Source organism: Artemia sp. Qi Xiang Cuo, chromosome 1 (assembly GCF_049724085.1).
Source record: "Artemia sp. Qi Xiang Cuo chromosome 1, ASM4972408v1, whole genome shotgun sequence".
NCBI lineage: Eukaryota > Metazoa > Arthropoda > Branchiopoda > Anostraca > Artemiidae > Artemia > Artemia sp. Qi Xiang Cuo.
Window position 1 is genome coordinate 15,087,316 of NC_142794.1, and position 16,048 is coordinate 15,103,363.

General features: G+C 37.6%; 1 protein-coding gene across 1 annotated transcript in view; it reads right to left on the bottom strand.

Moving 5' to 3' along the window:
* Positions 1–769: 769 nt before the first annotated feature.
* Positions 770–16,048, bottom strand: part of LOC148956040 (protein jagunal-like) — a 53,893-nt gene continuing 38,614 nt past the window's right edge. The window contains exons 4-5 of the mRNA XM_089093721.1: positions 13,891–14,106; positions 770–1,102 (exon numbers count right to left, since the gene is read on the bottom strand). Coding sequence (XP_088949847.1) covers positions 974–1,102; positions 13,891–14,106 — 345 coding nt within the window. The 3' untranslated portion in view covers positions 770–973. The remainder of the gene's footprint in view (positions 1,103–13,890; positions 14,107–16,048) is intronic.

A 16,048-nucleotide genomic window follows, 5' to 3' on the forward strand; every position in this document is an offset into this window, starting at 1 on the left:
TCGACAGTGTGACGCTAATGCCGCAATGAGTTCCGTTTTAATTTATGAATCGTCTGCTGATGATGATATTAGTAAACGACGTAAATGATACTCTACTTTTCACAGCGAAAAATCCTACTGCTCTCAAAGGAAAACAAGTCTATTTAATGTCTACTTCGCCATTTTTTATAATACGAGAGACAAACAGTATATGACAAAAATTATTAAATATCATATTGACAGCAAATACTGAGAGAAGAACAAAGGAGTAATTTAGAAACTCTGTAAGTTCAAATTTTCCAGAATGTTAATATCAAGGGTTGTAGAGGCAATGGCTATTCTGGACCCTCGTGCGCCATGGGCACAACGTTGATTAGCGCACCTCCCCTTGTCTCCTACAAGATTTTCTGGCCTAATAAAAAAAAATTCGTTTATTAACAAAATTATTTTCAGTTTATTAATTTAATTAATAATGTATTTTATTTTATTTTTTAATTTACTATTTAAATTACTAAAATATTATCATTTTTAATTTATTTTATTAATCCATTAATGATTTATTAATTATGTTCATTTTTTAACTGCATCCGCAACCCTGTTTTAATAAAAATGAAATTTCAAAAGTTACAAAATGATTATAACCGTTATATTATTTATTTGAAATCTTGCGCCCCAAAAATTTCTGAGCGCGGGGCAAGTGCCCCCTCTGCCTCCTTCTCTCCTGAAACCCCCTGTGCAGAGGTTACCAGCAAAAAATACATTTTTAGCTCCTATAAAAAGTTTGCAACAAGCCAAGAAACTAAAAAAGGAACATTTTTAATATTTCAGTATCTCAGTGGTTGAATATCAACAATCCTCCTCGATTTAAAATAAATCACAACAACAAAAAACAAACAATAACTTCAAATTTCTGAAATTTAGTCGAGTCTGCTAGAGAGATTGAATTAAAGCTTCTTTCACCCAATGAAAACAAGGGCGAAATCGTGTTTTCAGTTCAGTAGGCTTTCTTTGAACTCCGTATCTTCCATGCTACTAAAAACTGTTTGGCGAAATACAGAGATAGAAAATGAACTTGAAGGGCCACTAGCACAAAACAGTACCACAGGATTCCATAAGGATAACCCTGAAACATAAAACATAAGGTGACCAAGGATATTTTTTTTGTCATTTATGCACAAATCAAATTTAAACATATCTATTGAATAGCTAATGCATCTGTTGAAATAAGGCAGAAGAATCACATTTCCTAACTTCTTTTTCTAAAAAAATTTAATATTCAATTAGTTGATAAGCAAAATCATTTTCTAGGCAGAAGTTAGATAGTCTTATACAGATTGTTTTTTATTCAAATTCCGCATATCTTTGCTTGTAATAGTAATTTTGGTAATTTTATATGATAAACCCCCTACCACTCAAGTTGTTCATTCATTGACGCATTATAGAACCGTTTTTTTATTTAGTTCCTTTCAGCTTAGCGTGAGACAAGACAAAGAGAAATGACAGAATAAACGGAAAATATATAATTTGGGCTATATATTTGCACATTAGGAGGGTGGTGGTGGTGATGGTAAAGTATTCGGACAGTGTGAAGTTAGAAAGCAATTTTTACTGCACAATATGCAGAATAATCGTACCTAACACATTAGGCATGCAGACTCGCTATACCCCCCCCCCCCTAATGTGCAAATATATAGCCCAAATTATTTTCTAAAGTATTATATTTTCATCTTACTTTGGTATATTTCATTAGGATTGAGCGTCAGAGAAACATATTTGAAGATCTTTGGGTAGGGGGTATATCATACAAGTACCGTAATTTTTTTGGAAATAAATATCTTATCTGAGGGTGGGGGGGTCAAAAGGAAAAAAAATCCAATGTTTTCAATAGACGTTCTTTTGACAAATTCAATAGCTTAAAGATATAATATCAATAATCACCCAAGACTGTTCCAAACCCCTCCCCCTCAGTAACCATGGTTTAAAATTATGGTTTCGGCAATATTTCTAAAAACTGGCTAATACCCTTCCAAAATCAAACCTCTGATGCAACCTCCAGCTCAATAAATATGCTGGTTCTGCCCACCTACTATTTTACTACATCACTATTTACTGAGTACTATGTATAGGATGCAACATTTGTCGAGCCAGAATTTCTATAGCTCTCATTACAAAATCCTGTAACAATTTTAGTTTGCCCAGACTTCTACTAAAGCTTCCTGACTTCAATTTCAGTCAAAAGGTATATCCAGTGAAACAGGAGCAAAGACAGCTGATGCCAGGAGCTGTGAAAACAAAAACATAATTCGCTGTGTTCGCTCCTATGGCAAGAAACTGTTTGCATCTTCTGTCAGCAATCAATTTTCGAATGACTTCTAAGTGCTCCGGCTATTTTAATATCCAAAGTACAAGAAGGGAAATTGTTTTTTGTGGGAACGATAAATCCATACTGCGAAACCGCACAGCGGTCAAATACACCTTACCTTCGACCTAAGATTCACCATAGCTAGGACTAGCGCACAAAGCCTCAAGAGACACATCAGGACCGATATAAAGACATAGCATCCTCCCATCTTAGTTGAAGAGACAGCTCCTCACTTCTCAGGTCCCGGTTGTAGTGGGTTGTCTTGGTCAACCTTATTGCGCCTTCCTTCAGGGTAACACTCACATGTTATATTTTTCTAATAAATGTGTTGTTGTTTTTTTTTTTTTTTCTTAAAACATTAACACCCACACAAATTCAGATGTATGCAGTTTATTACGAAGGCCATTCAATAAGTAGCGGGTCAAATCACGCCCTCAGTCAAGAGCCCAAGACGTTTCATTGGAGTGAAAAGGCTTACTTTTATGTGAGCATGTCACTAAAATTCTGACTGTTAATGGCTCGTTGATTTTCAAGATAGTCACAATAGATAGGCTCCTGTGAATTCCAGAACACTGCAAGCATACCTTAAGGCCTGCCATTTCAACAACACATCGTGGGCTCAACGTGTTACTTTTCTCTATAACAATGGGCGCCTACATGTGGTACTGCTAAATCCAAAACAGTTCAAAACTGGGATAGGAGGCCCTTCCAAATCACCCCAACTGCCCTGCTCTCTTCCATCAGACTTCGATTTGACTGGGCCCCTTAAGGCTCTACCCAGAAACCAATTTTGATCCAATGCAGAAGTTAAAAATTAGGTGCAAAAGTGGCTTCGAGATCAATTCAAAGAACTTGATGATAGCAGGCATACAAAAATTAGAATAACGACGGGACAAGTTTATAAATGTTGCTGGAGATTGCATTGGAACTTTTAAAATGATTAAATAAATAGTTTTGAGCTACAGCAATTTGTCTCGTTAGTTATTAAATTGCCATCGCAATTAAACCGTCTACAGCTTTAATTAACAAATTTTCTCCCTGAAATATTGGCAAGTAGAGATTTTCTTGTAAAATATTGACCAAACTCGGGGGTTTGTCAAATTGAAGACCAGTGATGCAGTTTGCAGTAGAACGTATTTCGAGTTCCTACCCCATCCATTTTAGCGACTTATTGGCTTATTTGCCATAATTGGCTGGTGAAAAGTTAAAATTCCAAGAACATAGGAGTATTTGAGCGGAGATCTTTCCATTAACTTTTTGTACATTTGCTTAGCGAAATCGTTACAGTAATTTAGGGAATAATCGCACGAGATTTCGGCAAGTCCCTCTTCTAGTCCCCCCAGCCTAAGTAGTTGGAAAATCGTCAATTTTTAAAATAGCAATAAAAAAAAACTTCAAATTTCTCGGAAGAATTTTCAAAAAGCAACACATGTTAAAAATGAATAAAAAACAGAAATTGAATTCAATTCTAACGATCCAAGCACAGTCAGATTTCAAAGCGCTTTCACAACAACATGAAAGGTAGTTAGGTTGATAATTCAACAGAAAAAATAGCTTTCTCCTTTTTTTTCAAATAAGGTACTCAAGATTCTAGAAGAATTTGAGCGGAGATCTTTTCATTAACTTAATGCACATTTGTTAGCGAAATCATTGCAGTAATTTAGGGAATAATCGTGCAAGATTTTGGCAAGTCCCTCTTCTAGTTCCTTAATTCATTTATAAATCTTCAGAAAAAGAAAGGCTTGCTATGTATCGCTGAACTCAAGATCTTTTGGGTATTTTGAGTATCAATAATTTCAATATGTTTTTATATTGCCCCCATCAGCAAAAAAATTTCTTTGTTCGTGTCTGGCTGCACTTAAAAAAATATATATCCATGGTTATATGAATTATATAAACAGTGATGATCAGGGGCGTCCCAAGGGGGGGGGGGGGCCAACTTTTTTGGCATCCGGTAAAATTTTTGCCGAAGGCGGAAATTTCGGCAGTTGCAAAATCGGCCGAAAGTTAGCAAAATTCTTGATTTCTGCAGAAAATTCGGCTTAAATCAGGTAGCGATTCGGTAAAATTTACCAAGATCGCCCCCTCCCCTCCCCAATAAAATGAGCCTCAGGACGCCCCTGGTGATAATGGTGTAGGAAATAAGCGGGTCTGATAGGCATCAATCCACCTGACTGTGCTGAGCTGGAAAATAGCCAATAATAAAGACTTAGATTTATATATTGTTTGTGTCTATTTTATTTTTGCAGTTTTAACTTTACAAAAATGAGAGAATCATCCTTGCCAAAAAAGTACAAGAGACAATGCTCATTTTTAACTGTTTGTTTTTTTTAATTTTTATTTGCTCAATTTTTTTAACCAAAAATTAAATTTTTACCTGGCCTAATTTAAGCTTATTTTGAATTCTTCGAGTTATGTTGGGTACTGCTACACTGCCAAAGGCGATAGTACTTGGACTTAGGTTTATTTAGACATATATTCAACCACAAAGCTAATTTTTCTAGTCTTAAGAAACACACAAAAAATAAAAATAAACATATTGAATCACTACAACTTCCACAAAATAAGGAATAAATAAGTTTCCATACCGATTTGTCTTGCATTTCACGAGATCTAACTTTCAGTTTTAACCTAGTTCGGACATTCACAGCAACATCTAGTGGTAAGATTTCGCGTTGCTGAGGTAAGGCAAACAATGTTTCCCCAGAAGAAATTACTAATTGGTCACGCCCATCTCGTAATGAGTCAATCTTCAGATTTTGTCGTGTTTTCGAGCACTTCCTGTTACGATTACTACAACCCTTTTCTGAACAGCCAGTTTTGTCGCACAAATGGCTGGTACGCTGGACGAATGAGCCCCAAACAGGTGCAACGTCTTTGATTTGCGGTCTTACATAAGCCAGATAGGGAGTTTTCACACTATCGCACCCAAGTCGACGGATAGCAAAAAGAGTTTAGACTGACGCGTCGCTGGCTTTTACTAGCTTTATCAACACGCTCGGTAAACGTACAATCAGACTAAAATTTATAACACCCAAATGTGTATATTTAGAATTTATAATAATATTTATTATACATATTTATATATAAATAAAATGTAATTGCATGATACTTATGAATATCAAAACAACGAAAATTTTTCACCGAAATTTTTATATTTATAATGAATAATAATATTTATTATATATTATTTTAAAAATAACATTTCAATACTTTATATTAAAAATTTATATTAGATCCAAGATTAAGCACCAAAGCTTTCCTTCTATTCTTGACTAAATATGGTTATGACTAAATTTATTTGACTACAAACGGTTATGACTAATATTCTTGACTAAAATATAATGGAACATAAAAGAGTAACATAAAATAAATTAAGGAATAAAAATTTTCTTGGGCCTAAAGATCACATCTGACACTGTTATGTTTCTTAGATACCCAAAAACTGTTTACTAAGCTGTTGTCAAAGGGCAATGTAGGCACCATTATATTTTTATCCTACTGATCTACATTGCACTGCTGATCCTCCCTTTGAAAATTACTTAGCCAATGATTTTTGCTATTATCTCAGAAATTTGTCAATGTCAGATGCAATCTTTAGCCATGGAAGTAAAAAAGTATAGACCAACATTATAAGTTACTTCTAAGTTCAGTTCGCCATCTATCTATCTAACTATGAACACTTAAAAATATCGAAAATCCTTAGTGATTTTAAATGTACCAGAAATAAGTTGCGGGGGAGAGAAAGAAGGTTCCTGGATTTTTGAATATTTTCAATAAATTGTGCAGAAGTTTGAAGCTGTTTTTATGGAGCAGTTTCCTTGTTTAAAGCAGAAATCTTACAATTTTCCGTTTTAGTGCCATCTAATACAAAGAACAATTAGTTCTGATAGATATCGCTGTTTTTAACTGAATAAGAGAAAGAACCAGATGACGTTCTAATCTGAAGTTGCCTGGGATAAAATTTACTCTTAGAAACTGCAAAGTTTGCAGTGACGCAGTGTTATACTGAAAGGATACTGCAGGCTGGTTTTTTGGAAAATTTGTATTTTGACGAAAGTGTGCCCCGAGTGATAACTGGATTTATTATTACATGAAAGAGGCCCTTGCGTGTAAGTACCCAATGCCTTTCTAGTTCAATTTAGGCAGAGCGGTATTAACTGGTAGCAATATGTCAGTGACAAAAGACCATTTCGACCGCCGTATGGACAACTTCAAAGTTTGATTTCAAAGCTTTAACATGAAAATAAAGTACTGAGAGCAGAGAATAAACTGCTAAGGACTGAGCTGGTTCGTGTCAAGACTACTGCCCTGCGATCGGAGATGTACGCTCGAAGAAACAACATTCTTATTCACGGTGTTGAAGCTCCGCAAGGAACAAAAAATCTTCGAGAAACTATAGTGACATTTTTTCAGTCTAAACTTGGAACTGTAGATGCTGATCAGCTGAGCATGAGTACATTGTCCCGTATGTCTAAAAAGACGGCTCCCTCCCAATCTGGAGCTGGGCTGAGCCTTCCAAGTAAGCAGAAAGCTATCGAGCTTATCTTTATTAGCCTCTCAGACGCTGAACGCTTAGCTATTATGAAAGAATGTGGAAAGCTGAAAAAAAAAACAGGTTTCAGTGTGTCGACAGACTTGCCAGCTGAGCTCGGTAAACGAAGAAGAGAATAACTAGCGCTCGGGTACAAGCTAAAAAGATCTAAATCGGGAGCAGAAAAGGTTGCAGACACTCGTGTTGTCCAGCGAGGAATAAGACTATGGTTAGAGGTAAAAGGGTCACCAAATTTACAATGGACTAAATTTCAAGACGACTGCTTTGTTGCTAAAGTGGGCAGTACCCGCCGAACCTGATGATACCGACTTTGATGCTTGAAACGTTATTAGTTTTTCTGATTTGTTTTTCTTGAATTGGTTTGTTGTTGTTGATAATTCCGCCTGCTCTTGTCCAAGTGATGAAGGAAAAATATGATAAAAATAGTTAAAGAGATTTTTTTATTATTATTATTTATTTCTTATTGGGGCTACAGCAGCGGAAACGGGCAAGACTGTCATTGAAGAATTAGTTTTTTTGCCGCTTGCCAAAATGAGTGATTTGTTTTTCCAGAAATATTTCATTTTCCATTTTTCTGTATTTCTTGTGGTAGTCCATGTTTGTTTACATCAGTTTTTTGTTGCAGTTTCAATGAAGTTCATTCGGGTGTGTTCATTTCTCACGGCTCTTCGCTTTGCTCCAAGATGCGACCACATTCCCCAGAGAGCTTTGGGTAAGTTTTGAATACCTTTTCTTCTTCCTCAAGGCCAACTACCTTTCCAGTAGCTAAAAAAAAAAAAAGCTAGAACAGTTACAAAAGTCGTTTTTGAATTTCGAAGAAATTTTTGACAGAGTAATTAGTAATGAAAATAATAATAATAATAATTTAATTACCCACCATCTACAAAAAGATTATAGTGGAGCACAACAAAAAAGAAAAAAGATACGAAACTCAAACAAATGCAGGTGAAAAACGACGTCTCATCAATCTGACTCTGAACACTGAATTGTCCCGAATGGTCAACCATTGCTTGGATGGCTCCGGAAGTCCATATTTTTCCAGTCGAGAATTCCGGTATCGCTTGGATATATACAGTAAAAATTTTTCATACTTATAGTAGCACTTTCGGATTTTTTCGCAGTCTCTCACTGTCAGCACATGGGATGCACCGGCAAGGTAGATTACATGTGGCTAGCAAACTGAACCATAAATTGAGGCTAGAGGTTTCCAGGAGTAGCGTCAACGATTCGACACTATAGACGCGTAAGCATGTTTAATGGCTGTAGTTGTTTGCTTGACTATGGATTGCCCGGTTTTACTGATCGTTTCTGCAATCATGATACCCAGATATCGTAGCTCAGACACTGCAGGGACTGCATGATTGCCGAGGGTCACAGATTCACTTTTAGGTGCCTTGAAGGTTAGAAACTCACACTTCTCTATATTGATAGAGTCCGATAGAAAGAAAGTCACTGTGGAGTCGACTCAGGTTATCCTGTAAGTCAGCTTTCGATCTACTGAGCAGAAGGACGTCGTCAGCGTATGCAAGGTAAGACAGGTCGGTACTGTAAAATAAAAAGGAAGGCAACATGTGGTCCAGAGTCTTGGAAATTGCATGTTTGAAAAAGAGAGGGCTAAAAACGTCTCCTTGCCTCCTCCCTTATTCGATTTCGACGGGATCTTATGTTCTGTTTTTCCATTTGTCAGAAACTATTGAATTTTCATACCAGAATTTCAATTTTTTCACTATTTTTATATATAACTGTAAAAGTGACCGTCCGCTCATTTGGTTCTCTCCTTCGCCTCTATCCGTGATCCCCCTGGAGAGTGCCACCCGGTGGCACAACATCAACTGCGTTCGATTGGGCTTCTGATCATTGCTCAAAAATCACACTCGAAGAAATGATTGATAACGAAAAGAAGAAGATCATTTAACTTCAACTGCAAATGTATCGTAAAGCTTTTGAGAATAACACTAGATTGATCACCACATCACCCATCGCCCACCACACACCTATCAAAAGGAGTTGCCCCGATACGGGAAGTAAAGGCCCTTTCATAATGAAATTTTACTATTACTGAAATTTACTATTACTGAATCTTAACATAGTATGTGCAAGAACTATGTCAAAATTGAAATCTTTTTCAAGGGTTACTTACACCACTCAGTAGTAGAGCATTCATTGCTTGCATGTGGTTGACGCTGTCAAACGCTTTTGAAATATCTATAGTGCATATATAGAGAGGCGACTTGTTTCTCTCTGAGTCCATGAGTACATTTGCAAGAAGGCGATGAGCCTCTGGACAACCGAGACCTTCCTGGAATCCAAGTTGATTATCCCCGAAATCTCCAGTATCCAGCTCGGAGAAGATCACATACTCGAACACTTTGCTAAGGATGCAAGAGACTGTTATGGGTCTGTAAGATTTACAGTCATTGGGATCTTTTCCTTTCTTGGCGATAGAAGTGATGACTCCTTTCAGGAAACTTTTTGGTACAAAAACCCTGGAGATGCACATCTAGAAGATAAGCTGAAGGTGGGAATAGAAACTTTCGGGTAAGTGCTTGAGATATTTTGTTGTGAGACCGTCGCCATCTGTCCCATTTTTTCTTTTGGAAAGTGCCGTTTTGACTGAGATTTGGATATTTTCCAGGGATATGGGAACAACACAGCGCTGTCCCGAGAAGCGCGCAGCTTGTGACTTCCTTTTCATACTGGTTGGTTATGGCAAGATTCTCGTCTCTGTATACCGAAGTATAGTTAGAGTGCCAGTCATGCAGTGTCAGGGAAGTATTAGGTGCACGGTCGCCCGGTCTAGTTAGACTTTGCCATGATTTCTTGTTCTCAGTGAACTGTTGCCCGATAATACGGTACTTTTTCATCTCAGCTTTATATTTTCGTTTTGTACTCCGTTTCAGCTCGAATAAAGTCCCGCGTAACGGTCTTCCGCAAGCAATCCAAATGTTTAGTCACATTTTAGAACGTCGTTTAGACGTCTGGAGTTCGATGGATTCGGACCACATCGGCTTCTCTGTCCAAATTTTGACTGTTCTTGCAGGAACCACTCTTGATTCGGCAGCTTTCAGAGCGTGGGTAACTTGATGATAGTAAGTGCTGAGTTCGTTAGAGGCTGCCATGTTGGAAGGACCAGTACAGTGTAGATTAAACGTAACTTTTATGCTACTAAGGACAGAAGCAACAGTAGCAATATATAGGGCAATATTGCACTTCTTCCGTTTTTGCTTGTAGACCCACCTTCTGGAATAGGCGTTATTAGTGCTTTGTGCTGAATGCAGGTGGAACGAATTTCCGGCATGGTCACTAATCGGATCGTCAGTACACACTGTAACTGGAAGACAAGGGATGGATGTGGACGAAAATACATGGTCAATATTTGACGTATGACCACTAGTATGGGTGTACGGAAAATACAGGGACTTCGGTCAGATATTATAAGATGTTGGGAGGCAGTTTAGAAAGATATCAGACAGGATATGGTCCTTGGTAGGGTCGCAGTTGAGGTCCCCAGCTATTAGCCACTTACTCCCACTACGCTCAAGAGACTCCAAATGTCGTCCAAGGGCATCTGCTGCTTTTGAGAATTTCGTTAGAGACACAGCATTGTTGTAGTTAGTGGGCATGTATACATTGATGAACTCAATTCCCTCAAAAAAAAGAAATGATTGTTGTTTTTTTTTTAGTGAAATTGAATTTCCTTGAAGTAAATATATTCAGTTAATGAGTATGCTACAGGGATACTCCGAATCTCATCTCAGTATAGTTCAGCTCAACTGCCAAGGATTATGTTCGTCACTGACAGACGTAATGACCATGTGCCGACAAATACGACCTGGCGTTCTTGGACTGTTTGAAACATTCCTATCGAGGCAGACTGACATCCTGGTAGATATTCCCGGGTATACATCTAATTTCGTAAATAGAAAAGAGTCAGCACGAGGAGAATTGCCAATCTACACAAAGAGAGAATACCCAGTCTGTGTTAATGGCCAACTGACTCGAAATGTAGAAGGTATTTTTGAGTCACTTTTTCTTGATATGTCACTTCCTTCACAAAGGAAGTTAATCGTAGTAGAAATTTACCGATCACCGTCAGGTTCTGTTTCTTCGTTTATGGAATATTTATTGGAAACACTCCAAATGCTTGAAAAACAGAATCATGATGTGGTCATCATGGGTGATTTCAACATCAACCTACCCTATCCCCTAACTAATACCGCTAAAGAACTTGTCACTCTTATGTCTGGATCTAATCTTTACCCGTCGACAACTATCCCAACGAGAGTAACTGAGAGTACTCATTCACTAATAGACAATATTTTCTCTACTCTACATCCACTCTCGGCTTCAGTAATCATCAGTGACATGTCGGACCACTTCTCCTTATGTACCGTTTTCGAAACATCAAAGGCAACAAGATCATTTTCAAAAACTAGAGATGATGTTCCGGTTGCAGATCTGAGTGAAGAAAACTTACGGTTACTTAACGAGGAATTGGAAAAAACGACCTGGGATAGCGTTATGGAGAAGGAAGATCTGAATGAAGGATTTGAATATTTTTACAATACATTTACAGCACTATATGAGGCATGTTGTTTTAAAGAAAAAATAAAGAAACGTGGAAGAAAAAACGCACTAATTTGCCCGTGGGTTACAGAAAGTTTACTCAGGTGCATCAATAGAAAGAATAATCTTTGGGTGGAGTATCATAATCTACCAAGTGTAGCTAGCCTGCGGACCTATGAAATTTACAAGAAATGCCTACGGTCAGTTCTCAGAAAAGTTAAAAGGGATTACTTTAATCAAAGGCTAGCCGAAAGTGGGAAGGATGGAAGGAAAGTGTGGCAAACAGTTAATTCAGTGTTACGACCGAATAACCAACGGCCTGAACTACCATCCAGAATTACGGTTGATGGGGAAACCTTTACTGAACCAGCACAAGTTGCAAAAGCTCTTTGTACCTTCTTCGCCAAAATTGGAGAAAAAACGGATAACACAGTGCTACCCCCAAAGTCCTACAAAAACTTTATAGGCCCAGCGTGTGTCAAGTCGATGGCACTCATTCCTGTAACCTCGACGGACCTTTTGATGATTGTCAAAAGTTTGAGGGGAGCATCTGCCTCTGGTTTTGACCGCGTCCGTACTAAAGTGTTGAAAGCAGTATTACCGTCCGTACTGCAACTTTTAACACATTTGGTAAACCTCTCCTTAGAGACGGAGGTATTTCCATCACTCCTCAAGAAGGCAAGAATAGTTCCCCTCCACAAAGGTGGCCCTCAAGACGACCCGTCTAACTTTCGACCCATATCTATCCGTTTGGTATTTGCCAAAGTGTTGGAAAAACCTGTTAAGTACCAACTTTACTCTTTTCTGGAAGCTAAGGGATTTCTTAACCAACTGCAATTTGGATTCAGACCCGGACGTTCGACGGAAGATGCTCTGGCACCACTAAGCCTATTCATTAATAAAGCACTTGACCTGGGACTTGTGCCAGCTGCTATTTTGCTTGACATAAAAAAGCGTTTGACAGTATGGATCATGGGATTCTATTAGGTAAACTGGAACACATTGGAGTTAGAGGAGAGGCTATACGATGGTCCCGGTTTAAACCTTAGTAGCCGACGTGTTTATATAGGAGAAAATCCGCTGAATGACACCATTGTCGACTTCGGTGTGCCGCAAGGCTCAATTTTAGGCTCACTGTTATTCCTGGTTTATGTGAATGACCTAAGTCGCGTTCTGAACCCTAACTCCAGGACTTCACGGTGCTGCAAATTATGTTGCGACCAAGAAATTTCGAGCAGCGATAATGAATCGGATGAGCTTGTGGCGTTCGCAGATGACACTACAATGTTCTCCAGTGACACCGACATGTCAGCGCTCCAGAGTAAGCGTGAGGTCATCTTAGAAGAAACTTACATTTGGATGGACGCCAATCGATTCGTAATAAATGTTGACAAATCTTGCGTTCTCTTCTTCTCAAGGATTGGAACTCTTCCCCCAGTATCGGGGAAAACAACTTCTCGAGGGACGATCAGACGACCAAAAACTGTCAATGTCAGGTACCTAGGTGTGCTCCTTGACGAAAACTTATCCTTCGTACATCACATCCTCGCTGTGGAGCTGAAGCTCTCCCGTAATCTTGGGATTATCAGGAAACTGAAAAACATATTCCCTCAAAAAACCCTTCATCTACATTATAATGGACTTGTCAAGCCTCATCTGCAGTATTATGCGTCAATCTGGCAGTCAAATTTTACATCCCACCTGAAAAGGCTTGATCCAATTCACAAACGTGCCCTGAAAATAATCGGAAATATGGACAATTTTCTTTCCCGTGAATCACTTTATCATTTATCATGCTCAGTTATCGTTTTCAAATTTTTGTTCAGATTACTTCCATCAGCATTCCACAGTCTATTCCAGTTGGTATCGGAACAACATCCTAGGAACACAACATCTGCCTCAAACCTTTTGATAAGACGAACACCTACAGTACGGTCGGATTTTGCCCCGGATGTGGCGTGCGTGAAAGTGTGGAACGTGCTTCCACAAGAGCTGAGATGTAGGAGCTCCCTTGGGTCTTTTAAAAATAATTTGAAAAAATATCTTATTGAATTTCAAAAAATAGAGTTAATTAATAATTGAGATTTTTTTCTTGTTTTAAAAAATTATTATCATTATTATATCGGTTTGTTTTGGGGGGGGGGGTTTATTTATCTATTATTATTTTGTAATGTTTAAGGTAGCTATGCTTTCGGGGAGAAAGGGGGGCATCTCTTAGATAATGATTTGTATGGATGAGGGATGTGGCTGCGTAAAGCGAGAGTCGTAAAGCGTGATTAGAAGGAATGGTTATTTACTTAAGGGACTCAACGTGCGTCTTTTGTATAGAGAAGGTTATTTATGTTTATTTATTTCTATTTGTTTTAATAAAACCCCAATTGAATTAAAAAAGATTTGAATTAACTTATGAACGATTTGAAAATTTTACCTGCCATTCTTGGACTCCCTCCACAGATCTTGTTGTAATATAGGAATAAACATCTCCAAGATAATAAGCTACACAAAACAGACATGGAAGCACACCAAAGATGAGAGTGCCATAGACGAATCGTGTGATCATTTTTACGTTATTTTTTCGGGTCGCTGCGAGGCCAAAGAAAATTGATATAAGGCTGGAACACCAAACATACTCCCAATAAAGAGGCTAGAAGATAAAAACATAACATAACAAAAATCTGATGAAACAATTTAAAGTAAACCCCGGAGCCGCGCCGGCGGATCGACCAAACGCCGCCGACAAGAGGCTCGGTCGAATGCCACCGAAGTGTTGTAACACCACCGGCGCGCCGCAGGCGCGCCGCCACCGACAGAGGCTGCGGCGTTCGGTCGACTTTAAATTAATTTTGCGGCAATTCTTTATTGCGCCAACCGCCAAGTCGGAGCTTTTCCTTCTCGTGTGGTTTAGTATTTTGATTGTCCTGATTAGAAATTAAGCAGGGCTTGCACTATCCCCGAATTTTTGGTTATTTCCCCGAAAAAAAAATGGTTCCTTAAATCCCCAAAAAAACACGCAATCACGGTGCTACCCCTAGCGATTTATCACCAGTGACTTTCCCTGCCAAATATTACTTTGCATACCATAATTCTTCACTATTCTCTTGTTCATTAATTTTCGTCTCTTTTATTACTTTGCATTAAAACCAGACAGATGCAATATGCATTTGCAAATATTACAATATAAACAGTTCTTAATATGTTGACAAAAAAAAAGTATCGTCTTTATGAAATGAGTTTAAATCATTTCGAATGCAGTTTCCCAATCGCTATTTCTTACATCATTCGTAGTCAAGAATTTTATTTTTCAAGTTGAATAGAATTATAGAAGGCATTCACTACTATACAGCTTCAGCCTTCAGTTGGATTTTGAAATTGACAGCCGACAGATTGTTTCTCCAGCTGAATTGTAAGTTTGCAGATTTTAATTTTTTTTTTTTTTTTTTTTAGATAAGTTTTTCTTAATGTTTAAAAATCAATTGTTTAACGCATTTTAGAAAATACAATCTTCTTTCTGAAAAATTTTTACCCCCCCCCCCCCCAAAAAAACCTTGTATTGAGACAAAATTTAGCAATATACTAAGCTATGCACAAGGTTAGGGAATTAAAGATCGAACCGAAAGTTACCCCAAAAATATGATTCATAAATAAATTGTAAATTATTGCTTATAGAGGGAGGGATAGGGGGCTATCATTTTCAAATGATAATACCTCTTTTTTTAAAGCAGGGATGCCAAAAAGATAATTATTTTTTTCATTTAAAGTGGAGACAGAAGAAAATGATATCAAATTCCCTGGAAAACCATTGAAACATTTTGATAGACCCAGGGCCCCCCATCAGGACTTGTTCATTGTTTTGGGTATTTTGCGATTTCTCATAGGCTACTGGCCTAATTTGGCTTTTGTGTGTGTTCCCTTTTAATTAGATTCTTTGGATCTTACTGAATGCCACGGCGAATCTATGACTCAGTTTTCCAATAATTTGAGGTATATCAGAATAATTTCGACATTTTTTTGTTGTCTTTGTACCCCTTTACTCATTCCCTCAATTTTTTTCAAGCAACAATAAGCTGTTTAATGTTATTTTGCCTTTTTGTTTGAACCATATAGTGACCTAGTTAATTATTAATTAAATGATTTTTCTAATGAAAGCTGAGACGGTATCCTATGAAGGTGGTATCCAGAGGGGGGGGGGGGTAGGGAGGTATTACAAATCTCTAGATAGAGATAAATCTAATATCAAGATATCTGCAATTATATATATATATATATATATATATATATATATATATATATATATATATATATATATATATATATAATTGTGTGTATAACTGACTTTTTGTCTCTCCTACCACTCCCTTGGACATTCAGCATTGACCAATAACCAGGTTGGGATTATGGTCTTCGCAAATATATCCCAACGCCACCTAACTTCACTCATTATAGTCGTCTGGGGCAATCGGCCCACATGACATCTTATGCCTAGTTTTGAGGGTTTTTTTATTCATATTTCTGGGATTTTATAGCATATTTACATTCTCATAGTTCCAAAATTGTTCAGTATTCATATTTCTAGTTTAATTAATTTA